The sequence below is a fragment of the Physcomitrium patens genome, chromosome 20 (assembly GCF_059467195.1).
Source record: "Physcomitrium patens ecotype Gransden chromosome 20, ASM5946719v1, whole genome shotgun sequence".
In the NCBI taxonomy this organism is placed as follows: Eukaryota; Viridiplantae; Streptophyta; class Bryopsida; order Funariales; family Funariaceae; genus Physcomitrium; species Physcomitrium patens.
Genome location: NC_143429.1, coordinates 1,781,676 through 1,805,792, shown reverse-complemented (window position 1 = coordinate 1,805,792; position 24,117 = coordinate 1,781,676). Strand labels below are relative to the sequence as shown.

At 39.2% G+C, this 24,117-nt stretch overlaps 3 protein-coding genes across 12 annotated transcripts; all 3 read right to left on the bottom strand.

The window, feature by feature from the left end:
• Positions 1 to 577: 577 nt before the first annotated feature.
• On the bottom strand, positions 578 to 5,246 carry LOC112273679 (RNA pseudouridine synthase 5). Of its 7 annotated transcripts, none has more exons than XM_073529542.2 (15): positions 4,992 to 5,246; positions 4,565 to 4,699; positions 4,285 to 4,342; positions 4,058 to 4,085; positions 3,913 to 3,959; positions 3,398 to 3,488; positions 2,960 to 3,158; positions 2,548 to 2,632; positions 2,365 to 2,449; positions 1,984 to 2,059; positions 1,778 to 1,848; positions 1,602 to 1,671; positions 1,327 to 1,426; positions 910 to 1,003; positions 578 to 704 (listed from the first exon to the last, which is right to left on the bottom strand). In XM_073529542.2, exons 2-15 carry the CDS (start codon positions 4,656 to 4,658, stop codon positions 639 to 641), a joined length of 1,164 nt encoding a protein of 387 aa, XP_073385643.1. In that variant the 5' UTR covers positions 4,659 to 4,699; positions 4,992 to 5,246; the 3' UTR covers positions 578 to 638. The 7 variants fall into 7 exon arrangements, with proteins under 7 accessions (XP_073385643.1, XP_073385646.1, XP_024358497.1 ...); XM_073529545.2 differs by having other exon boundaries at positions 578 to 721; positions 5,060 to 5,246; XM_024502729.3 differs by having other exon boundaries at positions 5,060 to 5,246.
• A 6,542-nt stretch (positions 5,247 to 11,788) lies between these two features.
• Positions 11,789 to 14,056, bottom strand: LOC112273324 (UDP-glucose 6-dehydrogenase 4). Its single transcript, XM_024501962.1, has one exon. The coding sequence runs from the start codon at positions 13,678 to 13,680 to the stop codon at positions 12,238 to 12,240; it is 1,443 nt and encodes a 480-aa protein (XP_024357730.1). The 5' UTR covers positions 13,681 to 14,056; the 3' UTR covers positions 11,789 to 12,237.
• An 816-nt stretch (positions 14,057 to 14,872) lies between these two features.
• LOC112273564 (uncharacterized) lies at positions 14,873 to 22,237 on the bottom strand. 4 transcript variants are annotated; one of them, XR_016498940.1, is made up of 13 exons: positions 21,425 to 22,129; positions 20,849 to 21,142; positions 20,350 to 20,667; positions 19,796 to 19,919; positions 19,274 to 19,352; positions 18,665 to 18,805; positions 18,333 to 18,514; positions 18,002 to 18,104; positions 16,858 to 17,802; positions 16,486 to 16,692; positions 16,141 to 16,333; positions 15,401 to 16,054; positions 14,873 to 15,222 (listed from the first exon to the last, which is right to left on the bottom strand). XR_016498940.1 is itself a non-coding variant. In XM_024502494.3 (11 exons), the coding sequence occupies exons 1-11, from the start codon at positions 21,537 to 21,539 to the stop codon at positions 15,611 to 15,613; spliced, it is 3,231 nt and encodes a 1,076-aa protein (XP_024358262.1). In that variant the 5' UTR covers positions 21,540 to 22,143; the 3' UTR covers positions 14,873 to 15,610. The 4 variants fall into 4 exon arrangements, 2 of the variants coding, with proteins under 2 accessions (XP_024358262.1, XP_024358265.1); XR_002967066.3 differs by having other exon boundaries at positions 15,401 to 16,333; positions 21,425 to 22,237; XM_024502494.3 differs by having other exon boundaries at positions 14,873 to 16,333; positions 21,425 to 22,143.
• Between the last annotated feature and the right edge of the window lie 1,880 nt (positions 22,238 to 24,117).

Genomic DNA, 24,117 nt, shown 5'->3' with positions numbered 1-24,117 from the left:
AATCTCTATTTTTATGTTCATAAAACTTCTTTAAAGTCATATTTTGTGAAATTCAAGTTTCACTCATTCAACAAAATGGAGCTCATATATGCATGATATACAAAACCATGTGTATGAATATACATGATTTTTAGGTTGAAAACACTTAACTTGGATATATGTATTTTAACTTCAGACTCTTTATGTTTACAATTATGTTTACAATTATATTTACGTCCAGGACTGTATCCTCCTGTCCATTCTCAAAGTTTGTCACTCAAAAACGTATTAAATATTGATACACCTAAGTTTACAACATTTGTACAATAGTGATATACAAATAATTGTTGTAAATGTTGATTGTGGGATTCCAACGTAATTGAATTGACACGTACCTTCAAAGTTCCAAGTGTGAATTAGAAAACATTCAAGCTACTAATCTGATGAGTCGCAAAGTTAAATTCAAGCACAATATTTGGGGTTGAATTGTGGAAGCAATATTCGGTCAAAACAGAAAAGTGATCTCTGACACTATTCTATGCTTCAGCAATCTCTTACATCCAGGTAACATAATCAAAGGACTTGATTAACATAGCAATAGCAAGAAAAAGAGAACTGCACTGTTTTGATTGATATCGAGACAGAATACAATCGAACAATCATGTATTTTCCTTCTCAACAGGAACCTGAAGCTGTGGTGGTGCAGGGGCCATAATAGTTATCTCCTGCACGGCATACCAAACTGTAATGTCAATCAGTTGATATTCTGAAGACTTCCTCAGGTATTACAGAAATACGTAAAAAAGGCCAACCGGTACTAGAATTTTCAGACATACTGGAACCAATTAGAACAAAAACACCGAACATAAAAAAAGACCACGTGATTTCGACTACCTTCAAGGACAGGGAAAAAGAGGAATATTATTCTACCTGGCTGGTAACTGGGTGAAAGAAAGAAAGACGCCAAGCATGTAACAGATAACCACAGTCACCTGGCAACACAGATTTCGGTCTTTGGTACCCACTGCAGACACCAGATCTACATTCAATGAGAACTCTTAAATTTCTTCAGCCTCATTTCAACAACTTTTCGAAGTTTATAGAAATAGAGTCAGCAGTTCAACTTTATCCAAAATGAAGGAAAATCAGGATCACCATACCCCCAAAATATTTTAAACATCTCACGGATTTGGACATAATCTGCAAGTGCATTTCAACTAAATGATACAGCAGTAAAGATCTGGCCCAACATAACGAAGTTCTCACGAGCTTCTCAGTAAATGAAAATCCCTTTTACTCATTCTACTAAGTACGTACGTACAAGCTGGATACAGCAAATAGACTTACCCATCATCAGCAGGATCCATAGATTTGTCCTCACAATTTTCCGCATTGACAGTGTTCAAATCTTCACGTGGTCTTCCCCCAGCGACGTAAAGTGGGTCTCCTTTTTGGTCGACCGAAACCAGCGAAGTTAGCATTCACAGTAAGCACTTGAGTAAGGTCCGATGCTTCTAGTCTAAATTAAGCAGGTGGAAATGGTTGAACAAGAACGAGAGAATACAAAGGCCGTTTCTTGATTAGTAAATGGAAATATAATTCCAACTTCAGCAGCTAGTTACCTACTAAGGGGTGACCCAAAGCAGCTAGGTGAATGCGTATTTGATGGGGCCTCCCCGTGTAAATTTGTACCTGCAGCACATGCACGTAAATTTAGTTGCTCTGTGAGAAAAGGTTACTGTGACTAGGCTAGGCAGAGTGGATGTGGCTTGCATTCAGATGTCCTGCACAAGATTACCTCAACTAGTGTTTGATTTTCTACAATATCTCGCCACAGTACGGTGACTTTGCTTTGAGATGGCTTCCCTCCTGCAACCACATGCATGGATGCGCTGAGAAACAGGTGATAACGAAGACAATCTTAGATGTGTCTAAAATCGAAGATTTTGGCAGCTTCCAATCATCAAGCAGGTGAAATTCGATCCAGGATCTGCAGAACTGCACCTATCTCTGTTGCCATGTTGAGTCCACCTGCAACACCTGAATATTTCACTTTTCCAATTGGTATATCTGCAAAAACCTGTTAATGTATCAAGAAGCTAGCGCAATTGACTAGAGTCTACTGAAGGTAAAAGGATCAGATACGGTATGCTCCCTCCCGAAGCGAAGATTAGAACTATGGTATTCATAAAAGTAACAAAACAATTGTTGGTGGAAATTAAACAGGAATGTAATTCAAAGCAGCAAGCAAAAAAGTCAATGAACGCTTCGTACAGCTACCAACTTACCATCACAGTTACTTTCTGGTGAGTTGGTTCCTCTGGTAAATCTAGAATGCATGTGATTGTAAAGCTAGTTATAAGAAGAGAAAACAGAAGAAGCTACCTCGTCTTCCATAATGATGCCACTTGCTAGAGCACGATAAGTTTTGGTAATTTTTCGATCAATCTCTCCATCCCCTTTCTTCATCCTGTATCAAATCCAAACAGCGTTGGCCAGGATTCAATTATGTGATACATGTGATTACGTAATTCGCAGAAAACTAAGCCAACTAGAACCAAAGCTGACCTGTCAATGCTTACAGAAGTGCCTGCCGCCAAATCAGCAGCAAGCTTCGACTTAGCGGCTGGAGACTTTGCACAAAGCAGAATTCCTGCAAGATGACATCGTGGAAAAATATCTCACCCAAGAAATTCAACTCTAATGTACTTATCACTTCATTTGTGTTCAAATAAGATGAAAAATACCAGTATACTGATGATTTCTGTAAAATTTGTAGCTCCTGCAATCATTGGAATATTTACAAATGGGCATCTTACATGCGGTAATTGGTGTCGAAAACCTTAATCTTCAAACAGTAGCATTGATCATCACTAGTATTAATCAAGAATTAATTATGCGCTAACCGTAATGCAGGCCATCAAAATATTACAATAATAGTTTTCTCGTGTTGGATTGAATCCATAGGAAATGAAGAAACCTGAAGTTCCTCGACCAAGTCGGTGAACTGGAGCTGGTTTCCAGAGCCTTGTCTCATCTGAAGATGACACCGACGCTAAGCAGGCTTGCAGATGTTTCTCTTTCTCTTCATTATCCCATTCCAGCTGCTTCAATACTGTTCTTTGCTGAAAAAGTCCCCCTGGTAGAACTTGCAAGCCTGAAGGTTTGTTTATCGCTACCTGCGGAACAATAGCACAGACCATCACAGCCTATGAAACAAGGGCAAATCAAATGCCCTCTGATGCAGCAAGTATTGTGGATACGAACTCTCTAGGTGGTGTTTGACTAATACAAGACCGAAGTTTCCTTTAAAAGACCATCGTCATAAGAAATTGCATTAACTCCAATGATATCGGATTATAACTCTCCTCATGATAGAAAAGCATAAAAAAAAGATTCAAAATATACAGGAATCTACCAGATGATCATCTTCATAGAGGACACCAAGACGGTAGGGCACTTCAGGCTCCCGCCACGGAAGCCTTTGGTATACTAAAGTAACTCCATCCCTGACATAATCAGAGAAAACATCCAGCAGCAATCTCGGACATGAGTAATCGCATCAAACATCTAATGCTAACATGGTTTCAAGTGTATGTTACAAATACCGAGCTAATAATTTGCAACCTCAAGAATATTAGTATGGCACTGAACTTTTGGGCTATTTGCAAAAATTACCTTCGCTGCAAGATAACAATACTGGATCATAGGAAAAGAGAGATCACCATCAAAATTTCATGACTAAAACTCAAGTCTACAGCGCCTGGAAGTACCACGCCTGACATTCACTACCAAGAAATGCCTTGTAAATAGAACTTGTGATTCGCAAAGTACTTACAAAGTATACAATTAGCCAATAACGCCGTCATTCAATTATGAGGTTTAGAAATACGATAATATCAAGTAAAGGGTCTTAGGAATATATTGAGAAACCTGAGTAAGAAGCCAGGATCTGTAATCACGTTTCCATCAACACGAATCTGCTTGTACAATTACGAAAAAAGATCTCATGATAAGTCCGTTAGAGCCAGAAAGTCAGGTCAAGCAGAACGTGTAAGTAAGCAGTCGTGAGTACAACCTGACCATTCTGAATGCGCTGCAACCATCTGCGAAATGAACAAAATAAATAAATAAATAAGTAAAAACCCGTCCAATACAAGATATAAAAGACTACTTGCAAAACACAAGACAGAACGCACCAGTACACATACATAATCTTGTATTCTTAAAGAAAATAAAGGGTAAAAAAAAGTGGATGCAGTAATGCCCCAGAAATGAGCGAAAACTTAAGTGAGAGAGCAGCACCCTTTTTCAGATGCCGATTCCTTGTACTTTGCGGAATAATAATCTAACAGGCTTGGAACTGCAACATGAAAATGAAACAATCAGAGCTGAATGTATGCAGTGCCAGTAGTGTTAACGATCATGAGCTACACTATACGTGGATAAAATGTCAGGTGGATTAAGTCATGGCCACAAAAGCACTGATGGCAAATCAACATCCAACTCGATCAGCTGTAGTGGCATATGCGGGATTAACGCACTTGTAAATATCACAACACAAAGAAAACGAGAATTTCAGAACCTGCGGAGGAAGGAGAGCACTCGAAAGCATTGATGTACTGAATTCCTTCATTAAATTCTGGCCATGGCTTCCCTATCCACCCTATGTGATCCATGTCCTCACAGCAATAGAGGAGGTTTGCGTTTTCTCATCCACCTGAACATTTCCCAAAAGACCATAAAATCAATACAATTCATCGCCCTATGTGCGAACAACACATCCACTTCACTACTAACCTGAACCAACGGAAGCAAAAATCCAGAAATAAATCCACACGCCGTGAGGAAAAATCCCTCTACAAACCTATAATTTAGGCACTCATAAACACTAGCTCAACAATGCTCTCACCCAGTCGCCATGAAATTTCATGAAAATAAAAGAAAACTCGAGAAACTCTCTAAATGACTGATTAAATATTTCAGCTAAAGACAGCTTCGCAATACCTGACCTAAAATATTATCGAAAATAAGATTCAAGTGACGATAATGTTGATAAATCCACGCATGAATTAAATACCAGGAAAGCACCCGCGGACAAGAACAACCGCTATCAGACTCGAAATTAACTCCAAGAACAGATCTTCGGTTAGGGCAAGTAATGGTTCATCCTGAGGGCTTCAAGCCAGTAATTGTGCAAGCATCGCACTCACATGCAAATATGTCTAGGCAATCGAAACTTGAAATCCAACAATGTGCGAGCAACTGTGAACCTAACCAGCAAAGCAGGCTTTCTGGTGGAACAAATAGAGAATTCGCGATCTCGAAGTGATTTATCAGGTTATCAATCTTCGATGCCCTATTGATACCCGTTCTTCCGTTCGATGAGGAAAATGACGATACTGGTCCGGATATCGAATGTCCGGGTATGACAGAATGTGAGGTGTTTTATAATTCAGCTGGGAGAGACTCAAGAAGTACCTAACTTAGACCAAAAAGAATAGTTACTTAAAATGTATTCTTGCTGTTCATATTTCGATATTTCCAAACTCAATGACAAAAGTTGATATTAGTGTGAAGCAAGTCCTACAACAATTTCTTCTTTTCATTTGTTTGTTTGTTTGTTTGTAATTATTATTATTGTTATTTTTTCTACAAGAAAAACACAAAAGAGAAAGTATTCTGAATATTTTGAGAATATAACTACCATTTTTTTTAAATCATATACTAATTCATTATCTTAAAATGAGTTTGTAATAAATCAATACAAGTTTTTGGATGAAAAAAATCTCTTGTTTTTCTAATTTAATATTTTATAAAGTAATTTTTAAAAAATCAAAACTAACTAGTATTTTATGGAGTGATAATTTTTTAAAATTATAAACAATCACTTTAAAAAAATGAATATTTATAATTTCCATCAAAAAATTAAAAAATTAAACATTTCAATTCATATATCAATTAAGTCATAATACTTGAAAAAAGAAAAATCTTATAACTTAATACACATATATACATATATTAAATATTAAATTTATAAAAAAATTATAAATATATATTAATTTATAAGTTTATTATGTATATATTTATAAAAAAATTATAAATTAATTCATTAGTCATTTTAAAAAAATATATAATATCAAATGTCTTATTTAAAAGAAAAAATAATAAAAATTTATAGCTTGTACAATAAGGTAAAAAAAAAATTAAAAATTAAAAATTTATTTGATAAGAAGCTATAATTATATACATATATATATACATATAATCTCAATGTAAATAAAACATTGGATTAAAGAATTTTTAAGAATAGTAATGTTTATAAGATCAATGGTCACATTACTCTTTTCTTTGTATATACTAGTTAATGGAAGAATTATTTATAAATTTCTAATTGACTATAAGACTTGCAAGATAAGTATTTAAGTTGTGGTATTCTTTTGTGCTATCTTTTTAAGAACGTAAATATTTCTATGAGAAGATGTCACAAACATACATACTTACTCTAATATTTACTTATATGATTAAGTAGAAGTAAATAAAAGTAGATTTATTTCATAATATTTTCTAGAAAAGCTTCCTAGAAGCTTCATAAACATTGCTTTGACTTTACAGGTGTTTGTAATTGATTGGTAGGTTAGAAACTTGGTCAACAAGTTAACCACATATTAGTAGTTTGTGGAACAAGATAACTATGTAGTGCACAAATAGAAAACTTGCCTTGTAAGTTAAGATAAAAACCTTGCAAAGTCAACATGTTTTGGAGGTCCTATAGGACATAACCACGTAGCTCCTAGTTAAGAGTATATAAGGAGGCAAGAATGAAGCCTTCTTCACTCTTGTCAATGGCTTTCTAATCCTTAGTCTTGTTTTCAAGACTTTCTAGTATTCTTGTCTTTTGCAATAGCCATTCTAGTTTAATATTATATCATCTTTGAGTGATTATCTAATTTTTTCAAGTGACACAAGAGTGTCTTGATCTTTTAGTTCTATAAGATTCAAGTCTTTGACAAAAAGATTCTATAGTTGCTTGACATATCTAAGGATATTTAAAAATTCAATTTGCATCTAAAATTTTTTTATGATGCTTCCTAAAAAAGATTTAATGTATCTAATTTGTTTCTACTTATTTATGTTTACTTCTATTTTATTTTAGCTTATTTTCATTTACTTAGGTAATATAAATGTCTTTAATATAAATTTTTGATATAGAGGTTTATAAGTCTATTTAACATGTGATTAAAGCAATAGTAAAAATTAATACAAAGTTGGATTCATTTTTTAAATTTTTATTGACTTATATTTAGAAATAATTATTTATTTTAATTATAATAAATATTTTCTTGTATATCAAATACACTATTACATCAGTGTTACCATAATATATATATATATATATATATATATATAATATAAATGAGACTAAAGTCTTTACATTAAATTATTGATTGTATGTATAAAAATGAAATAAACTTAAATAAATATCTCCACTATAAACTATCAATTAAGATCTTTTTATGACAAAGTATTAAAAAACAATACTACAACACTTTATTACGTAATAACTACTATGTAGGGATTTAATTTATTATATGTTATTGTTTTTGTCAATCTTATCTCATACCATAGAATATTTAATTTATTATTAGTATTGAGTATATAAAAGTAGTATCAATCATTGTATTTATGATAAAAGCAAAAACAAAACATAAACAAACAAATAAAATAAATAAATAAATAAAATCACAAGCACTCACACACCTTTACACAAACATTAAATTAATTTAATGATTTTTGTAGTTCTTTAAAACATATGAAACTTAGTAAAAAAATAAAAATAAAATGTAATGTATAAACTAGTAATGCACAAGATACATATTTTTTATTTGTTAGTATCTATAGTATAATGAATTCATGTACCAAAAATATACATTGTATAAATTTAGAATGAATGTTGAACGTCAATGATAATAAATTATTCAAAACTTAATGGGTTAATGAAGAAGAGTAGATTCTCTAGGGACCTTTGGAAATTTTTTAGCACATCCTGATGAGCTACTCCTTGTCATTGAGGAATTAGGTCATTCTCGTACTCCACCATTTAGGAAGCAAACCCATGTGCCGAGCCTGTGAGTTCTTCAAGAGATTAATCCTACTTCCATTTATGAATGGTTAGTGTGGTCTGAGCAGACATTAGTTTTATAACACAGTATTCCGACACTACCATGAATGCAGCCCTTGGAGGAATGAGAACATGAGTTTTCAGGGGTGTAGGTTGCTAGTTCTCGTCTACATCAATCTCTCTTACGCAACAATTTCAACCAGGAACCTAAAGACAAGAGGTAGAGCACCGCAAAGGAGGATGAAGCGATTAAATATTCGGTTGGTGTAATCGGCAAGCCGTTCTGGTAAACATAATTTTAGCTAAGCTACAGTTGCAGTAGTTTTAAATGGAGTTGAAAAGTGTGGCATGAGGTCACTTTCCTGTGCAATTTGGAACGTCCTACAGACAGTATACAACATCCTTCTCACTCGTTTTTCTTCTTCCCAATAGTAAGGGAGTTACAACGGAACTTGGAAACTATTCCTTCTACATTCAACATTGGACTTCCTCTATTTTCGTGGGTTTCCTAATCTTTCTTTTAGGAGAATGAACATCGTTTGTTGTCGGGTCTGAGCTTCCAGCCACCTAAACTATTGCACGCGCATTCGCCGTCCTCTAAGCGCGTGTCACATGTTGCATTCCCAAGCGGAGGGGGGTTTAATGGGTATTGTTGACGCATCTCTGGCTCAGCAATTTGCCCGCCCCCGAACTCTTCTGCAGCATCGTCGCCACCACCTGGCACCCAAAGCGAGTCCTCTTGGATCTCCTGTTCGCGATCAAGAACCGAGTGTCAAAGTAAAACTCCACAACGATTTTTCCGGCGTTGCTCCGTAGCTCTGCCTCAGGACCGGCCCTATCTGTTGCCGCAGCGAGGCTTGCTCCCCCTTAACCACCATCGAAAATACCTTTTTCTCCCTCGGCTTCAAGGAGAATCTCACTGTTACTTCTTGTGTCAGAATGAGATCGCCCCTGTACATGACGGCCACAATCATTTCGCGAAACGTGGTGAAGCATTTCGGCACCGTGTTCGGACTTCGTGTCGAGAGCGTCAGGTTGAAGTCGCTGCTCAGCAGCCACTCGGAGTTGGTGGTGTTCTGGTTGACGGCCATGTTGCGAATACTCATTGTCTGTAATGAAATGCCTGGCGTTTAGTGGCAGCTACCTGTGATAATTGGTACCCATCACGGCCAGCCGACTAAATATGAAATGAAGAATAATAGGGTGAAAAGTAGAACACTACACCATGGACAACTTTTAACATTTTTAACGCGTCGTATGTAGAGTGGCGCCTGGAAATGGACTTTAACGATGTGAGCATGGCTTACTACACAAGTCTGTGTTGTTGCAACTATCCCCGGAGATTGCATTGTGCAAAGAACGATCAGAACTCTGGAAAGTATGTGCAAAAACTAATTGTAAAATCATCGTAACATAGGCCTGCAACTGATAGCCAGTCCGTAAAGAAAGCAATTTATAGACAGAGTATCCTTCAATTTGTGCTCGAATTTCAATCATGTACGTGAAACCGGGAATAGGCGAGCTTCTCAGTCGGCTGGTGGGACATAGTCGGTACCGAATGTTGTTTACAAATGTCAGGGAGACGCATCACGGCAGACAACTGGAACCTAAGAAGCTTCTGTGCAAGTTCCTTGTATCCAGAATGAAGGAGTGAAATGTGCTTGCCTTAGTCAGGATTGTTTGACTTTTTCTGTCGAATGATTCTTTCCAGGCTGCATGAAAGTAGTGTCGGAAATCCACAAATGGTTTTGCAGTAACCGAATTCTAAGGCAGAATCTTGCAGCAATCCGTCCAGTGTCCGTCAATACGAAACCACTCCCAATCACTTGACTTCGACCTCGGAGGACTCATGCGTATGTGAAGATTTTATGAGGGCACCTTATCCATCTGGCGTCCTGCTTGCAAATTCTCGGAGAATACTATGAGATGTTGTTTCAAGTCTGGTATTTCTCACGTATAATTCTTGCTGAGCTCGGAGGATAGAAGCACTGCAGCCGAGGCCATGGTGGCCCATTTTGTCTCCAGTCGCTTACTTCGTCATTCTGCTTTAATGCTATGTTTCTGCTGTTTCAGAGGCGAGTGGTAGTGCCAGCTGTGCGGCCCTGTAACTGGATCGTTCAAGCGGAGGGCGGCTTCATACTTGCTTACCAGTAGGTGTATGAAGGCTATTGAGAAGATGGAAAAAAATTTAAAGTATCACAAGAAACGTAAAATTTCAGATGGAATTCGATGTCGTTAGCTGTGATCTGTTTCCAGAGAAAGAGACTAGTCGACGGCAGTTTTCGCAGAAATTTAGCGTTATCTAATTGAAAGATAGACACAATTTAGTGGGTATGTAAGACGCATCCTTTCTTCGACTGACAGTGGTTCAAGGGGCATTACGTGGTAGCGAACTCCTTCGGGTCATCTTCATTGATCTCACTGTTCAGTGTTCGAGTTTATGTAATGAGCGGTGAATTTGCTTCGATATGCGTGATCTTTCCTCTTTGAAAGTTCTATACTATGGGTCCTCTAGGGTTGCTTGACAAATTCGGTCGGTTCAAAACACATGAAGAATATAATTCGTGCCTGTCATTGATAGAGAAGTTGAGGTTGCCTATACACCAAAGAAACACACCATCAATTTTTCAACATACGTCTCAACTTTGGACCATCCTTGGGGTTGTCGAAGTCGATGTCTTTCAGCATGAACATGACATTTGTTCTTGTTAGGTCCAAGTATAAAGGAGCTCTTAGTTATCCCGTGTTGAGTGAGTGCAGAGTTGTTCATGACTGACTCTTTTACGGAGACTTCGTCATTTTCCTTTTCATTGTGTATGGTGCTGCCACTACTTCTGCATCTGTCATGGCCATGGGGCATGATCCATCAATCTAATTTATTGCTCAGGTCTGTTTCAGCTTGATCAGCGGAAATACCTGCAGGCGCTTCTCGCGAAGACTACTCATCTATGTACATATGTCATAACAAAGGGACGGTTTATTTTTTCTCGTTAAAATGCAAGATGATCACAAGGACGTGGAAAGCAATGAGACGTAGTGGACGCGACTGACAGACGAATTGGCGGCCTGTCAACCAGAGTCGCTATGCACATTCGCGGAAAAAGTGTGCCAGGCTTCACTCCTTACCTGTCTGCTGCTGACCGTCATCCTGCATCATTCGCATCAAGCTTTACTTTCTGCATTATTTCTTTATGCCGTTTCCAACATAAGGGGGAGATGTTTTGAAGCGTGAACGTCACTATTGTACATACTTGTAGCCAGAGTTACCAGGTAGATCCACGTAGAGAAGGTTGTGATGATGGGAGAGAGAAGATGATCTGCTTTTATCTCAGTAATCTCTCTGGCAGGCCTGGACGACTGTAAGGATATTTGCAGAGGTTTTCAAATCACAGTGAGCAAGGGCTAGTTCCTAGAACTGCGTGCGATATTTCCACAACTACAATTGCAACTAGTGTCAAATGTACTTTTCTTGTTCACACACCTATTGTCAGTTCATTAGTTCCAACAAAAAAGTGCAAAACAGAGGTCTGTTCGAAGTGTTCACGAGAACTAGTTTTCGGCTGGACAAATAGGTACTAACATTCGAGTTAAAAATAAGACATCAAAAAAGACCTATGATCGACCTCGGGTGCGGACAAGGGTGAATCAACAGTCACTGGGGTCAACAAGACACAACTCAAACTCAGCTTCTGTGAAATGTTGGATGAAGTATCCATTAAATGGCCACAGCACAAAGTGATACACGCATTTGTTAACATCGTACGTTATGCTAGTAGACAGGCTTCCTTCACTCTGGAAGGCCTGACGTCTTCGGACTAGGAGAACCTCATCTGACTAGAGTATACGTGCGCCAGGCCCAACAACCTCAGATCTATTGCCGTGGCATGTCCACATATCAAAACTGACACTACCTGTCCATAATAAAACTCACTCATCTTGGCACTCGGCGCTGAATCGCTTACTATGCTGCTTTATACTAACTACCCACATGTTCCGAAACCCAGAGAATAGGATCCCAGGTCGTCGAGATCGCGAACAGAGGTTAGGATGTAATCTGCCCGGTGCACAATCGGTCGGGGATAAAGAATCGACCAGGTGGTAAATGAATAAGTCAATAATGCGTTACAATTCTAAATTTAGATAGACACCTGGAGATCCTTAACCCATGGGTCGAGAGGCTTGCCGATGGAGTAAACAACAAAGCCAATCTTGCGCATCTCCTCTACGTTAAGGACATTGCGCCCGTCGAACAGGAAGGCAGGCTTCTGCATGTTGTCATAAATCTTTTGGTAATCGAGTTTCTTGAACTCGTCCCACTCAGTGATAATGCAGATACCATGTGCGTCCTTGCATGCTTCATAAGCATCCCACACCACAGAGACTTGCTTGAATGCGGTAGGGCTCTGTGGCTGCAGGTGCTGGGGATGATCCCAGTCAAATTTGTTCATCGCCAGATCGCGCTTCATCTGATCCTCAGTGACTTGAGGATCGTAGATGCTGATCTGAGCCTTGTCGCCGAGGAGGCCATGGCAGACATCAATGGCAGGGGTCTCCCTGGTGTCACCAGTGTCCTTCTTGAATGCAAATCCAAGCACGGCAATCTTCTTGCCAGACACGGTGTTGAACATGGAAGACACGACGCGCTTCACAAACCTCGTCTTCTGGTAGTCATTAATAGAGACAACCTGCTTCCAGTAATGAGCGACTTCGGGAAGTCCATTGCACTCGCAGATGTAGACCAAGTTAAGGATATCCTTCTGGAAACAAGAACCACCGAACCCAACACTGGCGTTCAAGAACTTGGGGCCGATACGACTGTCCTTTCCGACAGCATAAGCAACCTCGGACACATCAGCGCCAGTAGACTCACAAAGGGCAGACATGGCGTTGATAGATGAAATCCTCTGTGCCAAGAAGGCATTCGCGGCGAGCTTGGAGAGCTCAGCAGACCACAAGTTGGTAGTAATAATGCGGTCCTCTGGCACCCAGTGTGCGTACACAGCCTTCAAAGCAGCCACAGCTTTCTGTCCCTCCGGAGTCATGCGTCCACCGATCAGCACACGATCGGGCTTGTCCAAGTCTTCAATGGCGGTACCCTCGGCCAAAAACTCCGGGTTCGACAAGATCTGAAAGTTAATCCCCTTGTTGTTATGCGTCAGGATCTTCTCGATCGCCTCTGCGGTTTTCACCGGCACGGTAGACTTCTCAACCACGATCTTATCGCTCTTCGACACATCAGCAATCATACGCGCAGCACTTTCCCAATAAGTCAGATCTGCAGCCTTACCAGCTCCCAAACCCCGGGTCTTGGTTGGAGTGTTCACAGACACGAACACAATGTCCGCCTCAGCGACGTGCTTCTCAACCTCCGTCGAGAAGAACAAGTTCTTACCCCTGCACGACTTCACAACATCGTCCAAACCCGGCTCATAAATCGGCAACTCATCACTGTTCCAGGCCGCAATCCTGGGCTTGCTAATGTCTACCACAACAACCTCAATGTCGGGGCACTTCAGGGCAATCATGGCCATGGTTGGGCCACCGACGTAACCAGCACCAATGCAGCAAATCTTCACCATCTTGCCCGAGATCTAGACAACACCCTTGAAGCAAAAAAAACACAAACTCACAACCAAACCTCGCTAAAACTCCAGATGCAGAACTCAAAAAGGGAAATGCACAGAAACCCAAGTGAGCAAAAGGGGCTATATAAACCCCGGAGGTGAGGCAGAGGCAAGGAATTAAGCGAGGCAGGCGTGCAAAGGCGCGTTTCCTCGCGATGAGGGGCGAGACCAGTGGTGGCTATGGGCTGTCCCTCGTGAGGCAAACGAGCGAACAAACCATCGAACGACGGGGCTCTTGTAAAGGACGCGTGCCTTTAAAGGCGATCTAACCTTTAAAGGCGATCCAGATCGGGGCTGATGATTGATTGTGATTATGGGACTTGAGCCTCGGGAGCTAATCTGAGCCTTTTAGGGTTTGGCCCTTTTTTGCATGACGCGGTGAGTTGTGGTTGTGGTCTTGGGCCTTCCTTCTTCTGGGATCATGAAGCTTCCCTCTGCCACCAGATTCCCCCCTTTACGGCGCTCTTAGACTCTCCCCCCCCATATGCGTGGATCACGGCTATAGGGTTCCTTTTGACACCTGTGGGGTATTTTTTTTTGTTTTATTTCACGTCTTTCTTTTTTCTTTTTTCTTTTTTTGAATATTGTGTAATTTTGGTTTGTTTTTCTACCGTTCCGCATTCATGTATTTCTGAAGGTTTAGAGGAAAATTATGTTAACTTGGTGATTCAATGTATGTATGCACTAACGTGTGTATAAATTGTGAAACTCCATATCTTCTGGTGTGCATGTGATAATAATGACTTTGTAGGGTTGTTGACGTCAACCCTGTGAATTGAAACTTTGTGAAATTGCGAATAATTTTTACTTGGTGAGGCATAAATTTAATAACATTATGCAGAAGGGAGGTATCTGACTGGATATTTTGAACATTGTATGTACATTGTAGACTTACTTAAAATTTAACAACAACAATAATAATAATAATAATAATAACTTATTAATAACTTGATTGTGCCACTTCAAAAAAATTACCAACATGTCTTCTTTGTTTATGTTAGCATATTTTACTTGTTATTATTTTATTCTTACAGAAGAAGATAAGAATGACTTCACCTAGATTTAATCAATGTATGTTATAAAGGCTTTGTGCTACAAAAACATGGAAATCTTAGAAGAAATGTTTTAGTAAAGAAATGCATAAATATAAATCAATGGAAAAACATTGAATTGTAAAATTTGTACATCATGATGTAAATTTTGCACCTTGTGGAACAGCTTTTGCATCATTGGTTTTGATGTTTTTCTATTCTCAAAATAGTATTTAAATACATACCCTAAGCATTTTATCATTTTTCTTCTGGTTGTACATCGATTATACATTGTTAAAAATGAAGTTTCCATGACTGCGTATATGTCATGTATTTGTCCTGCTATCACCTTCCTCTTGGCCACGCTTGAGCAATTGGACAGGAGATGGTGCTAACACAGAAACGGGGGGCATCCTACCAGTTTCTGCTGTATAAAATTTCTATGCACATTGTGTGGGTTGAACAACTGCAACACCAGAAGAGAACTTGGTCATTAAATCGAATGACTCGAGTGAAGACATACTGCATTGTGACATGCTCTGGTGAGACAAAAACTTTCTCACTTAAAATTCAGCCTCAATTTGGTTTGATTTTGTGCTCCATCCAGCAACTTCATAACCAGTATCATTGAGTTGAGATAATACCTGTGCACACTCGAAAAACCGCAAACAATGATCTTTTCAACGGAGCACATGATCACACCGTGCCAGCAATAACCTTCACATGTTCTGATAATTTTATCCGCTTGGCATACTTCGATGGCTTCCACACAAAATCTTAGCAATGAAGAGGTCGAATGTAGGTGAACAAATGGTGCGAAAAGGACGCTGTTGTCAGATCAGACGATGTAAACGTTACTCCACTGGGCTGGGAACGAGGCTGAACCAGCCAGTGACTGGGTCTGTTTTGAGACCTGCCATGGGTATGAATGGAAGGAGATCTTGAGCTCGTTGATCAGCCCCGCTATCTGCAAATTGCAACGAGCCTTCACTTGCAGAACGAACCATGCCTTTACCGACTTTACTTGACTCCTGGTCAGTCGGAGCTTCGTGAGCTTCAGTCACGTCGCATTCATGCTGGTTGCAAGTGCATTCTGGTACACCTGATTGCAACAGAGTCTCAGACACCAAGCTAATCCTTGATACATTATGCGGGAGACTTGAGGAATGTGATTCCAGAGCCGAACATCCTGAGCAACTCTTGATTCCAATCATGGATGCTGCAGCCATAGCTGCAGCGGTGGCTGTGGACTTCCATTCAATGCTATTTTCCCTGCTCCTTTCGTTTCCACTTTTCTTCTGCCATTTAAAGAAAGCGGGTGTCAAAGGGTACCCATCCATCTTGTATCCTGAGCCTGAACGAAGCAACAGGAGGGCAAACTCACTTCGTAATGTTTCTGCACTCTCAGAGATCCATCCTCGCAAGCTTTCCCGAGAATGGTGAAGTTCCCAAGCGCGACAACTGCCTGCGGCTGCTGCCATTGCGGCTGCTATGGATTCTCTCCATTGGAGTTCACATTCTTGTTTACGTTGTTCTTCCCTTCGTAGCATTTGCAGCTTGAGCTCAGCTACTTCCGTCTGTGTTCAGATGAAGGGAACATTTATGATACTCTGCCAACAAGGCACTTGAATGGTTCTAATGAAATTGCAATGGATGTATCCAGGTGAAAAGCGAATGATGATCTAAACCATTCATTAATAGATTGCGAGAGGTGCATAGCACCGCATACCTGCACACTTTCGAGGGCCTTTCGTTGGGATGAAACAACTGCTTCCAAATCACGAATGCGCAACTCCGTGTCCATATTTGCGTTCTCAGCTTGCACACGCGCTCTGATTTGGATTTCTAATGAACGCGTCAAATCCAATACTTGCACGGAGTTGGTCTCCGATGTGCCAAGTTGGGGTGCAGACAACAATCTTTCAAGTTCTTTCACCTTCAACGACAGATTCCACCTTCAGGTCTAATTACCACTTTTCAGATGAACTCCAGAAAATGCAACAATGCCAAATCAAGCCTATAAGCAAACTGGAAAAGTTTCAAAAGAGACCCATTATACAATGAAGTAGCTGCTCCTGATCAGATGCGTAGCAATACCAACCTTTTGCATATCAGCACGAATACCTTGTCTTGCCTGCTCCAACTCAAGCTCAATACGCTGCACGCGATTAGACAATACTTCTTCTGTACCGCTTTGATTTTCACCTGCAATCTCCCACATATTGTCCTCTGCCTTGCGTTCCAAGAGAGAATCAGATCTCGAGGAAGCATCAAGACAAGGTCTTGCACTTCGATCTTCAATGGAGTGCGTTCTTCTTGAAAGAGCCTGTACCCAGGGCAAAGACTCAGCATTCCTACAATCATTCTCTTTCAAAATTTTCGATGCTCCTTGAATATACTTTTTGGATTGACCGCCAGATATCTTTCTTTCGGTCAAAAGATGATCAGCAGGTCCCATTAACGATACTGTACTTGTAACGCCTCGAGTTTCGGACTGAGATACATTGGTCTTAGGAGGAGACCCAACAGCTGCTGTCCGCTTTCCGTCGACCTTTATCCACTCGTCCCGATTCTCAAAGACATTCTCAGCCGCTGAGAAAGGTGTAGAAGCCTCAGAGTTGTAACTCACGCTACTGATGATCGGTGAGCACACTAAGCTTGCTTCTTTACCAATTTTGTCTGGGATTACTCCACTATAAAGATGCACACTTTTACCAGGACCAGAATCCTCCTCGACTCCTAACATAAGTCTTGAAGGGGCTTGGTTTACTACAACCCCCGACCCTAGAGATGAAGACAACTCATCCACAAAGGTGGATTCATCGTCAGCTTTAATTATTGCACCTCGATTCGGAAGGTCTTGATTAGCTCGGTCAGTCTTTTCTAGTGGATCCTTCCTCCTCCCGCTCTTCTTCTCGCGTGCATGACGTGTGCTTGTCCTTTTAGATGTATTGGACTTATGGTCGTTTCTGTCTTCTGCAAAGAGGTTGAGAACTTCCATCTGCCGCATTGCGATTTCGGACTCCAGCTTCTTCCAACTTTCCTCCTGATTACGTACTTTTTATCAGATTAGACGAATCCTGATTTTTTATATGCAAAGCATTGGGTATCTTTGACAGACCCTAATACTACTTAATTGTAGAAAAAAGAGTCATCAAAAAAGTCTTTTCCTTCACATGTTTGTTTAGGCAGGACAGAATGAGATGAATGACTTTAGTCATAAAAGTAGGATATGCAGAGAATACCAGCAACTTAGCAGCTTGACTACCCTTCGGAGCTTCTTGAATTGGCATTCGGCCCCGCCGACATTTTCGAGTGACGTCTGCCCCTCTTTCCAGCAAGATTCCTCTGTTGAAGAGACGCAAAATCATTGACATGCAAGAAACATCACGTTATGAAACTATTTAGAATTCGGTTTGTAACAATCATTCCAAAAATACTAGTTACACCGACAAGGACCCAATTGATCCTTCCTTACACCTGCCTATAAGATCCCATGTCCTTCTCTTGTCCTACTTTCTACATTTCCTTCCAATTAAAGTTCAGGAGGACATTCGGACTGAAGAAAGCTCTTACAGACAATCAACAGAGTTGTTTCGTGCTCCGTGATGAAGTGCTGTGCAACCGTCGCCATCAGCGGCATTGATTTCAGCCCCTCCAGTCAACAGAACTTCTGTAGCTCCTACGCAGTTATGACTAACAGCGTGAACGAGAGCAGTTTTTCCTTCTGAGGTTCTTGCATTTACCTGTGCACCGGCCTGGATGTATCACACAGGAAAGAGGATAGTGCCGTGTGTTCAGCTAGGTGACATATCTGTGGAAAAAAAATCTAGGGATGTTTACACGGATGTGTCAACTCCAGAGGTATAGAATGTAAGATAAAAATTAAAAAGTTCTAAAAGAATTACCTGAAGAAGAATTTGAGTACAATCGCCATTACGGCCCTCTGCAGCAGCAATAAGAGCTGTAACACCCCCGTGAGATCTTGCATCTACCGAGGCATTGTAGCTGAGAAGAACCTTTAAACACTCGGAGTGTCCATTATATGCCTGGCCATCAGAAACCAAAAGAAACAATGAACTTTACCAAATTATTGGTTAAAAAAAAAAGATTGCAAATAATAGTAAGTTTTTCACTTCCAAGAAGAGGTGATAAAAGTTAACTTATGCCAGTATAATACACTAATCATGTGGCACAAGAAGTTAGTAACCATGCGAGTGGATGGAAGAACCTAATTTCTAGGACATACCTGCGTCTATTGACGGGGTTCAACCGCTGTAGGTGAGTGTAAAACCTTAGATGCATTCCAGTCTCTGGGATTGTATGTATTCGAAAATGACAAGTTGTGTACTTTGAACAGTTTGGATTGAGACTAGTACTATATCCAGGGTACTGATCTAAAAAGATGAGTTGTCTATTGCTATGCATGGAATTTGCATGCATGGTGAGGACCGAGTTCTACGAACTTGCTAGTTACGCGAGAACTAGTCAAAGATACATGGTCAAGCTTTACTTACTGCAGCAATAAGTGCTGTAACACCCACACGATCTTTGGCATCTACATTAGCTCCGTGCTTGAGTAGCAACTGGATACAACTGCGATATCCCACCTCAGTCTCCACATGGATCCAATTTAATACCTTTCTAAGGTACTGCCTCTTCATCATGCTTACTTAAGTTGACTGGAGAAAGATTTAAATACCAAAAATTTGGGATGTGTATCTCATATAGACATGCAAAAATATGTCACTGCCAAGTTCTAGAAAAATTTCACAGAAGAATCACATCCTACATGCGGATCTAAGCTACAAAGACTTGTGCTAAATGGGTGTAACAAGAGAAACTAGTGCCATTGCAATTTAGTTCTCGATGAATTTGTCCCACAGCATGAGCCATCTGTCTCACGAAGTGCTTAAATAAGCCTTGGAGGGGTTTTCTTTCGAAATGTTTCAACAAACATCCAGAGCATGGAATGCAATCGAGAGATAGTGAACAAGAGCGTCTTTTAGACATTCGACCTCTAACCATCGAAAACTTACTTGGAAAACCCACCGTCAGCTGCTGCCAGAAGGGGTGTCGCACCATCTGGATCATGGGTATCTACGTGAGCACCACTTGACAGCACAAACGTCACGACATCGACATGACCACCTCTGCAGGCCACTGCAAAAATATGTATACTGAGATTCTTTTCCAATTGTGGAAAGTGTGCACTGAATTGCATGCTACCTTGACCAAAAATCTAAATCATTTAAGAAGTAAACGTGACACAAGCCCAGCTACCGCGCCTTTCACCGAAAAGAATGCAGCAATCTGTAGAAATTTGATAGCGGCTCTCCAGCTCACCATTGGAGAGAGTAAATCAAGACATGTATCGAGTTCTAAACCCGAGTCACTATGTACATTATATTAAGTGCCTCATAATTGAAGTTCTAACAACACATACTTAATGTACTGATTGTACATTATTTGATAAAGACAGGGTTCCACAGGAACTCCAAACACTTCGTGACTACCATCCAATGAGGGATTCAGTAAGGCACGACACAAGCAAGATCAATACTGTTAGCAGCAATGAAACAACAATTCAAACCTGTGAGAGCATTTCCTAAAGCCACTGAGCCTAATGACTTGGATTTGCCGAGTTTGTTCGGAACGCTCGAACGGGACTCTCCAATGTCACCCAAAGCGGGAGCAGATGAATACGAGGTTTTAGACGACTTGTGACCTTTTTCATGTACAGAAGTGTCACTGTACTTGCTCTCGGCATCAGTCAGCAATTGTATGGTCAGGTCAATGTCACCTCGATTAGCTTTCACCGCCTCTGGCGGTTGATTACAGTCATCGCGGATCTTCACTGCGAGTTCTCGAGGAGTCCGCCCTTCTCGCTCGTGAGAAAGTGCGTTAGCACCTGGAAGAACAACATCAGCAACAAGCAAAATAGTTAAGAGATACGTCATTGGCCAATAAAGACTCTGTTAATCGATTACAGCAACCCTGAATGACGTGAAATTCATGACCAAGATTTGTAAATTCTCGATACATTACAAGTCCTAGCGCAAGCCAAATCAGCCGGAACTTTGTGAGCTTACCATGCTCTAGGAGAAGTTTCACACAATCACACCGGCTATAGCTGGCTGCCATGTGCAGTGGAGTATAGCCATCCTTATCATGCGCATGTATGTCTGCACCGGCATCCAACAATAGATGCGCAAAATCTGCTGAAATCATCCGGGATGCGAAATGCAGAGCTGTCCGGCCTTTCTCGTCTCGTGCATTCACTCCCCAATCCCGCGATTCCGCACAAGGGGTTTTCGTTTTGGCCGCTTTAAAAGGGGATATTGATGCTTTGTTCACTTTACCATTCTGGTTTCCAAGCCCCGAACCTACCCCACAAAAGGAGCGATAATTCTCAGTACTTGACGTTGTCAACATGCACGATCTAGGTGGAAAAAGACCGATCATTCGCTGAAATTTTGATACACAAGGTTGCATGAACTGTAAACAGCTCTGCATTTTAGGTGCACTCAGAATTTGACATAAAGCTGAGATTGTAGATTCTTGCTCTATTCCAAATTATTACTAGCGTAGTCTATGGTATGACGACAAACGTCGAAAAACAAGGAAGGTCAAGAAATCGAAATTTCACGAGGAAATAAGGCACAAACCTGATCCAAGACCAAGTGGCGGCATCGTGGACGGCAACAACGACTGATGACAAGATTCATTATCCCCTAGTATTCTCCGATGTAAACTCTCTTTCATTCGCGTCTCATCTTCCATTACTCCGCTACGTCGTTCCTTACCAGTCCCCAGCACTTGAGACAGCACGAGCAGCTTTTCTCATTTAAAAGCTCGACTAATTCTTTCTCAAGTGCTGAACCAAGTGCTTCCTTGAAACGAGTCTCGTTCGTTTAAAATTTGACATTGAAAAAGTACATTCTACTGCAAAACTAATTGTGCAGCATCAATTATATGCGAATTGAACAATCGGGGACCTCATGATTAGAATGTGGATATTGAGAACCTTACAAACCGAGTCAGATAATCCAGTCTGTATCCTAATCCCTAGCGCAAAGAAGGAAGCCTTGTCGGGCAGCTTTGAACAGCCTAACATCCGAGTCTCTGAAGACGACCTGAGCTGTGAGTAACAATACTATACACTCACAAATCAAGTTCGACCATGCGAGTCACAACATTATCTACGAATTAAAAAATCCCTCTCGTAGAACTATCAAAAATTCGCCAGTAATGATCATCATCACTATTTCCGGTCCAGGTTTTGCAAGGTAATGCGACGACATCGCATCCTACAGCGCAATCCTATCTCCACGCGCATATACAAAATTCAGAATGCCGCCACGATGGACATCGATCGATTTAAGAAAAAGCTGTCAACACTCCTTCCCTGGCACCGAAACTCTACATAGAAAACACAGTTTTTACCGACAGAATTGGCAGCGAATCAGGAAGATGAGGAATCTTCGGAGAGAGAGGAGAATCTTACATAGGCCTGGGAATGCTGGTCCTCAAGAATTTCCATGGAATGGATCGTCGTCGGTGTGAGCCACAAACTCGGTGGAGCGCGCTGGTTATGTGATGTCCACTGAGAAGCTCAAAGAGACTAGCGCATTCCGGGTGGAATTGTCGTGTGAGCTTGAGCTTCTTAGCGACTGTTCTGGCACGGAATACTGTTAGAGGACAACATGGAGCATGTATTGTAAGACCCAGAGAGCAACACACTGGTTTCATAAGGAGAGTCCTATTCAAGCAGGTTTATTTGAATTTATTTTTAAACTCTTCAAATTTTGACGGGTGGGTATCTTGGTAGGAATGCTCTTTTTATTTCAAAAATAAATAAGTATAAAAATTTTCCTTCAAAACTGTTATATTTTGTTCAAGAATGTTGCAAATATTTGTGGATCTAATTTGAGGTTAATGTGGACATATATAGAAACTATTTTCTAAATGTGAAATCAAAAAATTAATTTGAAAATAATTTAATATTTAAGAAATCTATGGATTGAGTAGAAATTTATCAAATTAGATGAAATTCAAAGTGACAACATGAAAACATAACAATGTGAATTATCTGTTTTTCATTTCTAAATGGAAATTTACAACATAATTTATCAATAAGATATATATTTTTTAATTTCTAATGGAATTATATTTAAGCAATAATATATTCAATTTTTAGCTACCACAACCAATTGAAGATGATATATTTTTTGAGTCTAGTCTTGTTGTTACTTTTATAAAGAAGTGTAATATGGCATTTTACAACACTTGGCTGTTTGGTGGAAATTGGCAGTTTTTTAAAGCATGGTTAATTATTGCAATATAATCTTCACCAATACAAAAAAAATCCAAAATTTCAAAAACTCAATCATTTTTCTTGATTATTCATACTTTTTGTTGTTTTTTTTTTGGTTTATTAAAGTTCAAAATTAAGATTTAATTCTTCATTTTTTCAATTTCTAACCTTGAAAGATATAATATTTAATAGAAAATATAATTCCTTTAAAGACACTTGTTACTTTTTGTAAAGCTAAGCACAGAAGTTATGGCAAATTCTATTTGATTCATATGGATTCTTTTAAAGTATGCCTTGAAATTTTCTATTTTAATAGCAATAGGTCTTGGGTATTTAAACTTGAGTACATCAAATAATTCTTTATTACTACTATTATCAAATTGCCACCATCTAATCCTTATACATATTCTTTGGCCTTGTTTCTTTTAAGCTTTAAATTGATTAAAGTAAAAATTAATCTTTTTCAAGATTAACTTGAATAATACAATTTGAGCTATTAGACTAGAGATTCAAATAGACATGTTGTAATTTTCCTTGAAGTTTAATGAAAGGTTTTATTTTAAAGAAGCTTATTCTTTACAAAAAGACTTATAGATATCTGTAAAGATTTGTATTCTATAGATTAAAATATATATATATATATATATTTAAATACTATCAAGTATAAAACTTAAATCCTATTAATTCTAAATCTAAATTTTTATTAATTTGAAATAAAATTTTAAAAATTGAGTTAATCCTAATAAAAGCCTAAAAGAATTTTAATAAATCTTAAGAAATCTCAAAAAAAATCTTTTAAAATAATAATCAAATTCTAAACAAATTTTTTGCAAAGTTTTTTAAAAAAATCTACTAAATCTTAAATATATCTTAAATTTTTTTCTATAGAAATCCTTAAAAAAATCTTTTAAATTCTAAATAAATCATAAACAAATGCTATCAAATCCTAAAAAAATCCTAAAGTTCAAAAAATAACTTGAATAAGCTATAATTCTTGATTTTATTGTTTAACAACTTCAAATCTTGCATGCTCTTAAATACGTT

Bases quoted from the DNA above. Each gene is read 5' to 3' on its own strand.
- LOC112273679 (XM_073529542.2), bottom strand. From the start codon at position 4,658: ATGGATCACATAGGGTGGATAGGGAAGCCATGGCCAGAATTTAATGAA. The intron at 1,672-1,777 runs GTAATCTTGTGC...CATGTGCTGCAG, and splicing joins AAAATCAAACACTAGTTGAG to GTACAAATTTACACGGGGAG. The intron at 1,004-1,326 runs GTAAGTCTATTT...TGGTGTCTGCAG, and splicing joins ATGGATCCTGCTGATGATGG to TGGGTACCAAAGACCGAAAT.
- LOC112273564 (XM_024502494.3), bottom strand. From the start codon at position 21,539: ATGGAAGATGAGACGCGAATGAAAGAGAGTTTACATCGGAGAATACTA. The intron at 17,803-18,001 runs GTATTCTCTGCA...GTACGTAATCAG, and splicing joins GTCAAGCTGCTAAGTTGCTG to GAGGAAAGTTGGAAGAAGCT. The intron at 16,693-16,857 runs GTTGGTATTGCT...CTGTCGTTGAAG, and splicing joins TTCGTGCTGATATGCAAAAG to GTGAAAGAACTTGAAAGATT.
- LOC112273324 (XM_024501962.1), bottom strand. From the start codon at position 13,680: ATGGTGAAGATTTGCTGCATTGGTGCTGGTTACGTCGGTGGCCCAACC.